The sequence below is a fragment of the Canis lupus genome, chromosome 10 (assembly GCF_048164855.1).
Source record: "Canis lupus baileyi chromosome 10, mCanLup2.hap1, whole genome shotgun sequence".
Lineage (NCBI taxonomy): Eukaryota > Metazoa > Chordata > Mammalia > Carnivora > Canidae > Canis > Canis lupus.
The window spans coordinates 70,310,698-70,325,514 of NC_132847.1; the positions used below are offsets into that span (position 1 = coordinate 70,310,698).

The 14,817-nt window shown below is 59.9% G+C and overlaps 1 protein-coding gene across 5 annotated transcripts in view; it reads left to right on the forward strand.

The window, feature by feature from the left end:
• Positions 1-14,817, forward strand: part of COL27A1 (collagen type XXVII alpha 1 chain) — a 135,109-nt gene that overhangs the window by 45,490 nt on the left and 74,802 nt on the right. For all 5 annotated transcript variants that reach the window (XR_012038508.1, XM_072842498.1, XM_072842493.1 and 2 more), the window contains 5 exons: positions 301-354; positions 823-867; positions 3,523-3,576; positions 4,474-4,518; positions 12,572-12,625. Coding sequence is in view for 4 of the 5 variants with exons in the window: in XM_072842498.1 (XP_072698599.1) it covers positions 301-354; positions 823-867; positions 3,523-3,576; positions 4,474-4,518; positions 12,572-12,625 (252 nt within the window). In the remaining variant the exon portion in view is untranslated. The remainder of the gene's footprint in view (positions 1-300; positions 355-822; positions 868-3,522; positions 3,577-4,473; positions 4,519-12,571; positions 12,626-14,817) is intronic.

Consider the following 14,817-nt stretch of genomic DNA (forward strand, 5'->3'; position numbering starts at 1 on the left):
CTGGCCCAAGTCAAATAGCAGCCCCTGCCAGCGTGGGAGAGCCAGCCAGGCTCCTCAGAGCTTTCTCAGTCCTGGGCTGCCAGCACAGGGGGTTTTGTCCTTCTGAGCTGGTCTGACCGGTTTCACAGAGGGGTGGGCTGGGGCCCAGCAGGCCCGTGCCTTCCCCTTCCTCCCCATCCAGCTCACATTCCTGCCCTTCTCTTTGTCCATTGTGAGTAAGCCCCCGTCTCCCACCGCCCCCCAGCCCCAGAGCTGGGCCAGGTCTCTCCTTTCCTTATGTTTCTCTTCATTCCTTTGCAGGGGCAGCCGGGACCTGAGGGCAGCCCAGGGGCCAAAGGTTACCCTGGCAGGCAGGTGCAGTATATGGCTTCTGGAAGCTCGGTGGCCATGACGATGTGGAGATGGCCACGGGTGCCCCCCCACCCCCACCCCAGGCAGAGGGAGGCGGCAGGCAGGGGGCTGAGGAGCCGCCCCCATGGGGGGGGGTGCCTGAAGACAGGGCTTTTCAGGGGGCTGGACCAGGGATCCCTCTCTTTGAAGGTAGTAGGGCACGGGGTGCTCAGAGCAGAAGAAAGGGGTTCTGGTGCTGTGGGGTTGGGGCTTCCGGGGCTCCTCCCACTCAGTCTCCCCCACCCCCATCCACTCCCCCGGGACTCTGGGGCAGAGTGGGGTCCTCAGTGTGAAGACTACAGGCCCAACCCCACTCCCTTTCTACAGGGTAGGGGGCAGCTGAGGCCCCGAGGAGGCAGGACTTGCCCTGGGTTGTTGGCAGCAGGGAGAACGTTTCCCTATGTCCTTGCCCCTCTGTCTTTTATGTTTCAGGGGCTACCTGGACCGGTAGGAGACCCTGGCCCCAAAGGCAGCCGGGTAAGTGGGTCTTGGCAAGTGCCACACAGGTGGGGCCCTGGGTGGTCATTACCTGTCCCCCATGATGGGAGGTCAGAGGTGCAGGGTCTGTACACAGCGTCTGGCAGGGGGGCCGGTGCCTCTGCCCTCCCACCTGAGTGCTCTCCGGAGAGCCAAGGGGCAGCAGGGTGGACAGGTGATGGGGGATCCTTGAGCCAGGTAAGTCGGCTTGGTGCCCGTGGCGCAGCTGCCACGGTCAGACGTTTGCCTGCCTTGTCCCCCAGCACATCCCAAGAGCTAGGGGACCTAAGTCAGGGCTACTTTGTCTGCTGTTAGAATCCTGCTCCCCTTCCAACTGAGGTCTGGGGGACCCCACTTTTGACAGAACAGCAGTGACTGATGGGTGATGCTGCTCAGACCTGGAGACTGATGGAACATCTGTTCTCCCTCCCCTGGGACAAACCCCAAGTAGCCAGCAGCCTCAGTTTGCCCACCTTTACGATGGGAGTGAGGTCCATACCTACCTCTAGCATGGTTATGGGGATACCAGGAATTTGGAAGCAAATACTGCTGAAGAGGGGCTATCAGGTGGGGGCTCCCAAGTGGGTTGTGGAGAAGATTCTGGGTGCATGGAATGGGGGTAGATGGAGTTTGAAAGTCTAAGAGATAATGTGGTGTGGTCTACACACAAGGCAACTGGGTTCATGGTGGGGACCTGACAGTCCCGGTTCACTCTACACGCCTAACGTGGAGCTGGGATGGGGACCCAGGTGTCCTGTGGCCCGGCCTTGCTGCCTCTCCAAGAACGCTCAGCAAGTGGGTCACAGCCCTCGGGCAGGCTGGGTCAGGTGTGACGTGTCTTCCACTCCTGAGCCAAAGCTATTTATGACCACAGTCTGGGCCTTAATCCCTGGAGCTGACATGTGGCTGTTAGAGCATCTGGGCGGTGGGCAGGGAGGTGGGTGGGCAGGTTCCTCAGGACGCGATGATGTCAGTGATGATGATGATGAGTGATGTCATGCAGGGGCCGAGGAGGCTCCTGTCCTGGGAGGCTGGGCCTCCCTACTTTTATCCAGCTGTTCCCGCGAGCTGTGGCCCCAGAGGCATGCTGATGGCATCTGGGGTGGCTTGCTGTTTGCCATGCTGATGGCATCTTGAGACCACATGCGGGGAGAGAGCTGGTCTGGCCCCAGCACCCCCCTCTCTGGGTCCCAGGGCCCTGAGCAGCCTGGATGAGCTGGGAGCACTCGAGCTGCCCTCCCTCCCCTGCCACCACCAGCCTCATATTTATGAATGAGATAAAATGCAAGCTATGGAATCAGGGCAACCGGCTTTGAGAGCTGCCGTGCCCTTAACCAGCTGTGGGATGGTGGGCAAGTTGCCGGACCTCTCTGAGCCCATTTTCTCATCTGTGAATCTGGGATAGAAGCCCTGGTTGGCAGGACCAATAAAAGTCCCTCGTTACGGTGATGGATGTTCATCACTGGAGGGTGAGGAGGTTCAATGACGTCTTGACCTACTAGGGGAGGAGAGATGGTTGTGAGCCTGTGTTGGTTGCTTGCTTGTCGGGGGACAGTGTAGCCGAGTGGTTAGGAGGCCCGCCTGGGAGTCCGTTGACTCGAACTTAAATACCAGTTCTATCGTGCTCTAGCCGTGTGACCCTGGGCAAGTCACTTCACTTCTGGGCCTAAATGTTCTCCCCTTTCCAGGGGGCCGACTGATTATAACCTGCTTCTGGGGATGCAGCAAGGACCCAATGGATGCTTTCGTGCCCCCCGAAGCCCCGAGAACGTAGTTTGTGAGCGTTATTATTAAATCATTCCACAAAGATCTAGAGAGCACAGATAGTGATAGGAGCTCTGGGTCCCTGCCCCCGAGAAGTCCCCAGGCTAATGAGGGCATGAAGCGTGGACACAGATAATGGAAGATAAAACATCGGAGAAAGTGGTAAATCCTATTAACTGAGGAGTAAACACGGTGCGTGGGTGGAGGGACGAGCGGGGAGGAGAGAGCTCGAGCTGGGCTTGGGAGGGGTGGCCCTGCCGTCGCTGGGGGGGGAAGGGCCAGCCCGGTGGAGGCACAGTGCGGAGGCAGGACACCGGGCACATCCTGGGGCCTCGGACTCCCGGCTGGCTGCCCCCGGGCTGCTTGTGTCGCATCATCTCCGAGCCTCGGTTTCCTTGTCTGTGCAGCGGGGCAGCTGACAGCCAGTCGGCAGCGACGCTGGGGGCTCGGCCGCAGTGGCCTCCGCGTGCCGCCGGGACCTCTGCTCAGGCCCCTGCGGGTGGAGGGAGCCCCAATTCCGGGACCCCCCCAGCAGGCTCCCTCGGGGCGGGCGGAGCCGGGCGCGCTCTAACATCTAACCCAGCCGAGAGCTTCCTTTCTGCAGGTTCGGGAGCCCCGGCGCGGGGCGGGCCTCCCCCCGAGAGCGCCCGCGCCCTTCCCTGGCGTGAGGGTATGTGCCTTTGGACTACATCGTGGAAGCCAGCACCATGCAGTCCATGGGCATATACACTTGCCTCAAGGCCTGTGTCGTCGAGGAGTCGCCGGAGCCGCCGCTGCCACCAGCAGGAAGAGGAGCCTGGGCGTGGGAGGGCAGTGGGGCGCGGGCGGCGGGGCCGGGCCAGCCACACCCCACCCCTCGGTCCCTCTGACCCCCTACCTGCTCTTTCCTAGGGCTACATTGGACTCCCGGGGCTCTTCGGCCTGCCAGGGTCCGATGGAGAGCGAGTGAGTAGGCCTCGTTTGTTTACCTCCCGCCCGCCTACCCACCCCGGTCTTCTGGGAGGAGTCCTGGACTCCCTCCTGGAGGAAGTGCCCTCGAGTTGCATAGGAGCCCGCCAAGGGGTCGAGTCAAGGCAGTCAGGTCCCTTCCAATGTAAGGGAGAGTGGGGACAAAGTCGGGGAGGTACGGTGACTGGCACGTGTGACAGTCTACGCCGTCAGAGCTCAGAGCGCGAGGCAGGAATGGTAGGAGACGAGCTTGGGGGGTGCGGGGGGCTCCTGGGCGAGGTTATGTGGGCGTCGGGCCCAGGGTCAGGAGGGGGACGTGATTCTGAGGCATGGACAGCTTCTGAAGGGCTTTCAGCGAATGAGACGTGGGCCTGCTTCTTACTGTGGATCAAGTGTCCGCTCGCTGCAGCCCGAGGGCCTGATCCCGGCAGCCGTCTGTGTGTATGCAGTGGTGCCGAGTACAGGCGTGCTCGTTCGGTTACCTGCCGTCTGCAGCGCCTCGTACTCCTGCAGCCTTGGCAGGGACCGCATGGCCCACGGGCCTTTCTGCCCTGTCCCCTCCCAGCCTGAGCCCATAGTTGGGAACTCACTCGTCACCTCATAACAAGCTGGGTAGAGAGGACCTCGGGAGAGCGGCGGGAGCACCTGCTGAATACCGGGGACACCGGGTGCTTTCCTAGGCATTTGCCCAGCTCAGGTGCCCACAGAGCCCAGCCCCGTAGAGTGCAAGGATTGTCCGTCCGACGTGCACAGAGCTGCCACCTACTATGTGTGGCCCAGGCGCCAGGCCCTCTGTGACTTCCTCTCGTGGGTGGCTCCGGGGCTGGTTTGGGGCAGCACTGGTTGTCCCCTGTGGAATCGTGTCCTGACCTCTTCCCTGTCTCTCCCCTACAGGGCCTGCCTGGTGTTCCTGGCAAGAGGGGCAAGATGGGTAGGCCGGTAAAGATTTTCCGTGTCTATTATGCAGACTCTATGGGTGACTCTGACTTCCTGTTGGCCGCACCGCCCTGTCCACCTGCAGCCCGGGCATTCTCTGCTTCTGTCTGCTTGGCCATGGCTCTGCTCTGAGTGTGTGGGCCAGCACGAGGGGCTGTCTGGGCCGCGTGTCCTGCTGCCGCCTGGCTGTGGCTGGGGCCTGTCGTGCTCTGGGCCCCTCCAGGACGGTTCCTCTATGTGTGTGTGGTGCGTGTGTGCAGCAGTTGCTCCACAGTGTGGTCCTGCATCTGGGGGGCTTCTGTTGTCTGGGTCAGTAGTGTCTGGGGCCCTGCTTGGACTGGGGGGGATCATGGCTAGACCCGTGTCTGGGCTCCTATCTCGGAAAACCCTCAGTCTCCATATTGTCTTGGGGTGGCTTCACGTCACTTGTGGGTCTTGGGGTGGCGTCACGTCACTTGCGGGTGGCCGTGCACATACAGGGCCAGAGGGCGATGGGGCATGTGAGCAGGCCCACAGCAGGTGCGATCCCAGGGTCGTGACCCCAGAGTCTCGGCGTTGCCCATGACTCTCCAGTGCGCAGGAATCGTCTTCCTCCTGCTTGGCAGGAAGAGAAAGCCAAGGCACAGAGAGGTTGAGTAACCTGCCCACGGTTTCACAATCAACAAGGGAGCCAGGATTCTAACAACCCCATTCGCCTCCAGGGCCTCTGATCTCAGTGGTGGACCAAGTCGGCTTCTCGGATTCCCTGGCTGGCACTAATGTTGTACAAGCAGATGCCCTAGAATCCTCACCCGGTGGGCAAGACGTGAATTCCAATGATCTCATTACTCACAAGGGGAGGCTGAGGCTCCCCTTGGAGTGGTATGTCTGGCGTCCTTGCTGCCAGCCGAGGGAGACCCCAGACTATAACTGAGGCAGACTTCTCTCCAGCCCGACCTCTGTTGGTGACTGAAGGCCCCGTGTGGCTGCCCACAGGGTCATCCCTATGCTTGGAAGCATCGTCACCTTGGGGTCTGAACTTCCCTCTGCTGGTGGTGGATGGAGAAGGGACGGTGAGGGAGGTTGGAGCTTGAGAGGTGGCTAGAAGGTGGCCAGGAGTGCCCCATGGTGCCCAGAAAGGGGCTTGTCTGTGATTCTGGGGTTGACACGCAGTCCACGGGCATCTTACCTGTTGTAGTGTGTATGGATCCGGGCCCCGTGGGGCCAAGTGTGCTATACAAAGAAGAGCAAGATCCAGGTCCTGGACTCAAGGACCAGAGGGGCACCTCGTCCTCAGACCAGACCTTCCTGTGGCCGACAGCCCCTCTGCGCCTGGAGGCCTACTAACACCTGACACCTGGATCTGGGCAAGGAGTAGCACCTAGTGCTTCAGGGCAAGGACCTGGCATCTGTGAGGGTTGGGCTGGCATCCGGATCTGCTCCTCAAGCCAGGTCACCTTGGGCAAGGAGGTCCATCCATCCATCCATCCATCCATCCATCCATCCATCCATCCAGTAAATACTGAGTGTATACCGTGGACCAGGCACTATGCTTAGTGCTGAGCCGTGAACAAGACAAGTTCCCATTTCCATGGACAGAGAGACAGACAATGATTGGACAAGGGAATGAGCAATGAATGAGTGAATGTCAGAGGGTGCTGAGCGTTAACATGGAGTAGGGTAGGGAGACCGTGAGTGCTTGGGGTGTAGACTGTTAGGTGAATTGATCCAGGAATCCTCTTGAATTCTTTTTTTTAAAAAGATTTTATTTATTTATTCATGAGAGACAGAGAGAGAGAGGCAGAGACACAGGCAGAGGGAGAAGCAGGCTCCATGCAGGGAGCCCGATGCGGGACTCGATCCCGGGACTCCAGGATCAGGCCCTGGGCCGAAGCGCTAAACCGCTGAGCCACCCAGGGATCCCCTCCTCTTGAATTCTTGAGAAACCTGAATGAGGTGGGAATGGGAGCCTTTGGCTCCCAGGGGAAGAGCTTTCAGGTTGAGGGAATAATAGGGGCAAAGGCCCTGGGGGCATGGTTGGCTCAAAGCCTCTGAATTGCAAGTTTCCCCTGTGAAAAACGGGGATAATATCTTCTAGCTCTTGAGGTCATTGTGCCTGTCGCGCAGTGAGTGCTCGGGCACAGTAGCAGCCACCATTCCTGTGTGGAGCTCCCTGGGTGGCTGAGGCTGTCTGTGCTGTGTCACTTTGAGCCAATGGCTTCACCTCTCTGGAGCTGTCTTCCCAAAGGTTAAGTTGCTGAGTAGGGGCCATCAGCTTGCTTGGATGAGGTCAGCTGGGCCCTGTCGCCTCACCCAGCTCTGCCTGCAGAGCCAGCCACCCGTGAGGGGTTTGCTGAGCCTCTGTCCCGGGAGGCTGCCAGGGCACCAGGCGTTGCCACTGCTCTGCAGAGGGGGCGTGCGGCTGGGGGTGAATGACGTGGCCGAGGCCCGGAGGCTCCTGAGGGTCATTGCTGGGTTGGAGCGCCGCAGCCAGAGCTCTGGCCTCTTGCCCCAGAGCATCGCTAGCGAGCGATTGGATTCTGGAGCCTTCTGGAGCCTCCTGAGCGTGGAGCAGGGAAGGGCCTGGAAACCCGGGCGTGTCGTGGCTGCCTCTCCGCCCTGCCGCTGCGAGGACTGCCGACGGGCCCAGGGCCCAGCTCTCCTCTTCCACCTCCCGCTTTTCCTGCGTCCAGTGACCTCCTCATCCCATCCGCCCTCCTTGCCACACACTCGTCTGCTCCCTGGAGCTGAAGGCCACCCAAGGTGCTCGCCCGGGAAGGCAGCACCGGGTCGGAGGTGCTCGGGGCCGTTTTGCCACCTGGTGTGGGATGAGACCAGGCCTTCGGTTTTCACTAAACAAAAATTTACGGGGCACCTTCCGTGTGCCGGGTGCTGGGGACAGCACTTGTGGCCAAAACATATCCCCCAAAGCAACATTCACTGAGGCCCTTTGGCCTGTGTGGCATCCGGACTGCCTATGCTTCTCCCCCGAACCCCATTTTCCGCGGTGAGGTCGACGGCACCTGTTTCCCAGACCTGGAACCCGAGCTCAGACGCCCTCGGGGGGTCTCACCAGACTCCAACCCCCTTTCTGCCTCCTTGCTCCTTGTCATTAACTTCTGAGATCCTGCCCTGCCCTTCCTGATGGGGGTGTTCCCTGGCACCGGGGCTTCAGGCATGGGGGCGAGGAAACCCCCTTCTGCGGCAAAACAGCGCTGTGGCCGCACAGTCCCCCCCGAGGGCCCCCACAGTTCCCTTGCCCCTGGTCCAGCTGCCATGGCCGGCCAAAGAGCAGGAGGGTCTGCACTGGATATGCGTTTTTTTTTAAGATTTTATTTATTTATTTATTTGAAAGAGAGAGAGAGCGCACACTGGCAAGTGAGAGCAGGAGCAGGGGGACGGGAAGGGGCAGAGGGAGAAGCAGCGGGGACGCTGAGCAGGGGCTCGATCCCAGGACCCCGGGATCACGACCTGAGCTGAAAGCAGCCGCTTCACTGCCGGAGCCCCCCAGGTGCCCCCGGCCTTGGATGTGATTCAGGAGTGTGTGGACTGGGACCCCACATGCCCGGGTCCCTACGGCCTTGTCTCTGCCCACGCCAGGCCTCCGAGTTGGCCATCCTCTGGGCCGCATGCTCCCTCAGTGGTTGGTAGCGCCATCCGCCCCCCCCCCCCCCACCGGGGCCACCGCTCCTGAGCCCTGGGGGTGGGGGCGCTCCTTCTGCGGATCCCCTCTCGTTGGAGCTTTGGGCCGGCTGATTTCTAGGCATTTATTAGCGAGATGTCAGGAGACTGAGCTGAATCCCCGCATGCCATCCCGGCTGGCCTCATTTCTGGCAGGGCCGGGGTGACTGTGTCGTTCCTCTCTCTCCGGCGAGCCGAATTTCAAGCGTCAGGTCGGGAAGGCGGGTGCGTGGGAATCTTTGGCTCAGGGGAGCCGTAGCGGAGACTCTGGAGGTCAGAGCACAACAGCACTTTCGTGAGGAGTCGGCCCAGCCTCTTTGTCAGATGCATCCGCTGGCACAGCTCAGGGAGGCCGGTCCTTTGGCCGACGTCCCACGGCACTCGATGGCAGTCAGGGCTCGACCCCGGGCCCCTTGCTCGCTTTCTGCCTCTCACTCCTCTCTGCACTCCGGTCTTGAACTCCGAAGGGAGGCTTCGGCTAACGCTCCCATCGCCTCTCGCTGCTAGAGTGAAAACCTGTGGTTTCCTGAGGAGGGAGCCAGATATAGGATGTTACAAATTTGGGCTGGAGCTGAAGGGGTTTCTTCCCAGGGCCCTTGGTGACCCTGTCTGGCGAAAACTGGACCAGGCTCTCCTACATCTCCCTGTTCCCCGATGCGACTCTTCTTGGACGGGCTCCCTACTGGATTCCAAAAGGGCAGAGTGAAAACCTGCGCGGCATCCTGACCTCAAGGGGTCTTTCCATGTCCGCACGCTTGGTGTGCGCACGTGCTCGCAAAAGGAGGGTGGCCCACTGGGAGTGCAGCAGGAGGGATGCAGGTTAGGCTTGCACAGGAATCTCCCCGACTGCAGAGAATCTCAACTGTGTAAGGAGGCCCCCGGGATCCCTCTGCTGGCTCTTCCGAGAGGTTATTCTGTATTCTCCGCTGTTGGTACAAGCCAAGGCTAGCGTGCCCTGGCGCGGTGGAGCGTGCCGGGGCTGCATGACGACACCTCACCTCTTGGGCCCAGCTCTGCCAGCGGAGTTGGCAGGACAGACCATTTTGTAGGTCAGGAAGCTGAGCCTTCGAGGCATTAGTAGGGCTTCTGATTGCGGAGGCTTCATGCCTCCTCTGCCTCCACAGCCCACCTTCCTGGGCAGATGGGTGGGGTAGACGGTGCCTGGAGGCAGGGGAGTGGCTGGGGTGGCCCTCAGCGGCCTCCTTGGGCCTTGGCACGCTGCTGCGACAAGGACTGCCCCACCTACCCCCTCTAGTCCTCTGAATTCCTGTAGCTGAGACTGAACCTGGAGGCCCGTCCTGGAGCCTGATCCTTTCTCCTCCTGAGCCTTGTTCTGCTCTAAGTACAAGGCGTCCAGTTCCCCGGGGGCCCCCGACCTGGGGAAGCGGAGACACCACGTGGCTGGGGCCCCGGCAGGGCGCCGAGCTCATTTCTTGGGCCTCGGGCCAGCCCTCCGCAGCGGGGAGCTCAGGGCGGGCGGGACTGCACTCGGTGCACAAGGCCAGCTAGGGGGGTGCCGAGGGGCAGGACGCGGGGCCACACGTCTAGCTTGGCGGCCGCCTCCCTGACAGCCGGAGGGGCGAAGCATCGCGGCCCCTGGGCTGTGTCTCCAGTGGTGGAGGGGTGAGACAGGCCAGCGGGTGATGGGCCTTCGTCTCCCCAGGGGGGCAATGAGGTGTGGGTGTCAAGAACAGCTACGGTCTTTCCGTCTAAGAGATTGTTCCAATCACAGGTTTGTTCTAGAACTTTTAAAGCTCCTTTTTAAAACTTCTTCCCCCCCCCCAACCATTATGGTCTTAATTACCCACCTCACCGGGCTGCTGGAGTTTGCTCTTCCCATCCTTGTTCTTACCCTGCTGCTGTCGGCCACTGGCTGTATTCGGGCTCCTTTTGGTCTGCAGAGTTGCCTTCCCTGGGGGGTTTTGACCTTTCTGATGGTCTCTCCCCTGCTTATGCCCCAGAGATGTGCCTTTACGTTGCTGCTGCCAGCAAGGGTTACCCTCCGTGTGACACCTCAGCTCATCCTGTTTGTACTCCCCCATTGTGCAGCGGAGCAAACTGAGGCCTGCAGAGGCCCGTGGGTGGTAGAGCTGGGACTGGCATCGGGCTGCTCTGCTGCCCAAGCCTCGTGGGGAGGAAGGCTGGCCCGGCAGCTGGAGTCCTTCAGCCAGCCTAAAGTGGCCTCCGGACGCAGGCCCATGGGGTTGGCACCTGCCTGGTGGCCCCCGGGCATTGCAGCCAGGGTGTGCGCCCCAGGGGATGCTGACAAGGTCTTCATCTTGCCCCAGGCTGGGCGGCTTTCGGGTGTGGAAGGGGAAGAGGCTCCTTCCATCCAGGCCTCATCTAGACGTTGGGACGTGTTCTTAGAGAACCCCCCTCCCCCCACCCCCGCCCACAGCCTGAGCAAGACAGTGAGTCAAGTGAGGGTCTGCCCAAGGTCACCCAGCCCGTCTGGAGGCGAGCCACAGCTAGTCTCCAGACACTGGACTTGGCGAGCAGAGCGCAGACTTCCTGAGTCCTGCCCTCCATGGGCCATGTGGACTTGGCCAGGTGCCTGCCTGGACGGCATTGGCCTTATCCCCTGATGGATGGTCCTCGTCTCTTGCCAGGCCCCTAACCCCAGCCCCCAGAGGTGATGGCAGAAATGCAATGCCTTCAGAAGGCTCCCTGACCACAGCCCACCTAGCCGACATCTCCGGTCCTGGCGGGGGAGAGGGTCTCCCTTACAGCATGACAACAGGGGCTGGGTTGAAGGGAGACTGGAATTTGCTAGCGGGACCTGAGGTCTGCAGGGAGAGGAGTCTTAGATAGGGTCAGATGGCCCCCCGCAAAGACTTGACCTGGAGATGGGCCTGTAGACACACGACCCCCTAGATGAGTGGCCTTGCCACTCTCTGAAACCAGCCGAACACACATTCGAGCGGCCTCTACGTGCCGTCACCGGCCTGTGTGCAGCTCATACAAACTTGACGGAGTTCAGAGAGGTGGGGCCTGGGCTCAGCGCTGCCACAAACTTGCTTTTCTTTTCTGTTTCGCCTTAGCCAGGTGACATTGCTTCTCTGAGCCTCAGTTTCCCCATCTGTTAAATGGGACTGCTAACCTTTCCCCAGGGGTAGATGGAAAAGGCAAGTGAAGGTTTGTGTGCACAGCGCCTGGGTTGGTCCGAAACTCATGATTCTGTCCTCGCGTCCTCCTGTCTGCACGAAGCCACACCTCCCGCAGAATGAATGCCGACCTCTGCCCTTCTGATCCAGGAGGGATCCCTGGCAGAGGAGGGATCTGAGGAGAATGGGACAGCTGGATAGGGAGGACAAGGACAAAGGCCTGGACGCACACACCATTTCAAGGTCTCTTTGCTCAGCCAGGACAGACGTTGTCCTTGCTTTGGGTCTTGTCCTTTAGGTTTCATCTACTCACCGGATCCCCCCAGTTGTGGTAGAAACCAGATGCAGATTATCCTCCGCGAGGAATCTTGACTGAACGGCTCAGGCATCCGCCTGGTCAGAGAAACATGTGCTGTGTTTTTTATTAAATTTCCCTGGAAAAACAACGATTTGAATTCAAGCAAAGGGGAAGAACAGGTTTCCCTAAATTCTAAGCTTGGAGACTTTTTTTTTCCCCTTTTGAAGTGAAATACTCACCCCTACCCTGGTCCTCAGAGGTGTCCCCACAGCTGATGTTTTTCCAGCTGCCTGTCTCCCGGGAGAGTAGGGAGTGGGGTCAGGGAGGGGATGACTGGGCTGGGTGGCCTGGCCCCTCTCTGAGCCTCTGAAACTCACCTCAGCAGTGGGGGCCGATGGTCACCTACCGTGTGACCTCGTGTAACCTTGACAGTTATGCTTCCAGAGCTTTTCTTTCTTTACCTGTAAAAATGGGGATCGTGATTGCATAGGGCGGCTTTTGAAGAGCATGTCACAGCCGCAGAAGGTCTGAGCTGGAAAATGTTGCAGAGGCCTTCCCTGCTTTGCCTAGTGTGGAAACTGAGGCTCATGGGGTAAAGGGATGTCCATAAACTGCTCAGCAAGTCAGCTGCTGGGTCAGGCCTAGACTCCGCTTCCTGACCTTTGTTCTCGTCCTTCCCGCCTCCTCCGTCCGGGGGGTCAGGTTTGGGGTGGGTATTTCCATGCTGCGGAGCCAGGCATTCGTTTCTTCTCAGATTCTATGTAGACAAGGAAAGGGCTCCCAAGCCGTGGGCCCCTCCCCAGTAGCCAGTCCCTGAGAAGTTCCTCACGTGAAGGTGTTTGTGGAGGTGACCCCATCACCTGCCCAGATCCCAGAACCAAGGAGTGAGCCTGTGTGGACTTGTCCTTATGTGCCCCCAGGGGTTCGGATGGAAGCCGCCCCACAGATGAAAACACTAATCTGTAGGTGTTTGTTCTCTCTTTTATGCCTTCAGGGGTTTCCTGGAGACTTTGGGGAACGAGGTCCTCCAGGACTGGATGGAAACCCCGTAAGTATTTCAAGTCTTTGGGAACAGGAAAGAGATTCCAGAGCAAGCACACAGCGGGTTTGAGGAATCCAGGCTTTGGGGTCAGACAGATGGGATCAAATCCCAGCCCTGCCACCTCTGAACCCCAGGCTCCTGTCCGCCGTGGGCCCCCCAGGAAAGTCCTCCAGCCCACCGAGCCCTTGCTCCCCAAGCCCCAGACCGTGCCCATCCCCAAGGACTCAGGAAGATTCTCGGGTCGCCCCCCACTGGGGAAGCCAGGGCTACTACCATCTTCCAAAGCATCAGAAATGTTTATGGGACGGCAGCGCCCTGGGGGAGCAGATGGTTTGCAGGCCCTGTAAGGGAAGAAGAGCTGAGTTCTAAACAGTCTTCAGCAGAGGCATGTTTATAGAGTTTGTAAATAATGGGAGGCCCATCAAGGAGCCAGGTCAGCCTGCCCTGAGGTACTAGCCCGCCCTCCCCTTCCTGTCCCAGGCTGGGGCTCTGCGGGAGGGGAAGCTTCTTCTCTGCCGGGGGGAGCAGACTGGGAACAAACACCTGCCGTGTTCCCCCATCTCTCCGGGGCTTCCCACCTCAGCAGCTGTGGCCAGCTGTGTTTTCTGTAGAGGTGACTGCTGGATCTGCCATCAGCCCCTGATTAGGCACTGATTTCAATCCCACAAAGGCTCCCTGAGCCCGCCCCAGCCTGGGCTAACCCCAGCTCCCCTTGGGGCCTAAGCCCTGGTCTCAGAGCCACACGGACTCAGGTTTGAATCCTGCTGCATCACCCGGACACATCGGTTCCCTTCTCTGAATCTCAGTTTCCCGGTCTGTAAATCTGGGGGTCAGAGGGCTGGTGCAAGGACAGAACGAGACGCTGGGAGCGGGGATGGGGCGGTTGTGAGCAGCAGGTCACCGCGGGCACATCGCCTGCCCTCGAGGAGCTCATGGCTGTCTGTCTGGTCCGTCATGCCAGGCACAGTGAGACTTGTGGGGTCGAAGGCCCCGGGGGCCGTGGAGGAGGGATAAAGAGACAGGAATCCAGGGCAGGTGACCCTGGATTGGGGTGAGGAGACAGGTGAGGGGACATTCCCTGGGGAGGATAGGTCACCAGCGAAGGCACGGTGGTGGGAAATCAGAGCCTCTCCGGTGTATCAGTTACCGGGTCAGGCGCCCTAATAATAGGTGATGTCATCCCGGAGGCCGGCATCTGGGGTTGACCGTGGGGTCTTCATACTCAGGTCCCAGGGGAGCAGAAAGAGGACCTGATGAGCCGCCCCGGCTTGGCCACGCAGCTGTTGAGACCTTGACAAGTCGCTGCCCTTCCCTGGGCCTCGCTTCCCTCATTTCAAAGGCAGGGCTGCTTCCCCCCCTCTCGTCTGTAGTGACGGCCTCCTGTCGGCGCACACGGGAGGCAAGACGATCACCTGGAGGGGGCTTGGCAATTCTCACTGATGATTGGCATTTCTAGAGCCCCCCCATTTTTATTCATGTCTTTGCATCTTTTTTTAAAAATATTTTATTTATTTATCATGAGACACACACACACACACACACAGAGGCAGAGACACAGGCAGAGGGAGAAGCAGGCTCCATGCAGGCAGCCCGATGTGGGACTTGATCACGCCCTGGGCCGAAGGTGGCGCTAAACCACTGAGCCACCAAGGCTGCCCCATGTCTTTGCATCTTGAACTTGATCCAAGCCTCTCCACCTGTCTTTTCTGGTGCAAGCCATTGAAGGGAGGCCCCGGGAGGCAGAGACCGACAGCCTCCTTGCGGGGATGGTGGGCTCCTCTGAGGGCCCCAGCGCCTCCCAGCTGACAGAGGGACAGAGGCCGGCCCCGTGGCTCTCAGCTCAGAGCCCTCGCCCCTGTGTTATTTCCTTGCACTTGACCTTGGCCACATCCCATCCCTCTCGAGCCTCAGTTTTGCCGTCTGCACAGTGAAGGTGAGGTGACACCTGGGCCAGGCACCAGGCACATCTTTGTTGTCGTGATCAGGATTGTGCCTCTTCTCGGACACTGACAAGTGGAAAATCCTGGGTCTGGAAATCCAGCCTCCCCATTTTACAGATGCAGAAGGTCGATGGCAGAAGGGGGAAGGGTCTTCTTGTCCAAGCTTCAGGCCAGGCTCCGAGAGTCACTAATCAGGCACAGGGAATGGTCAGCTCCGAAGGATCCCGCCAGGTGCCCATGGGGGGATAGCACGGTCGG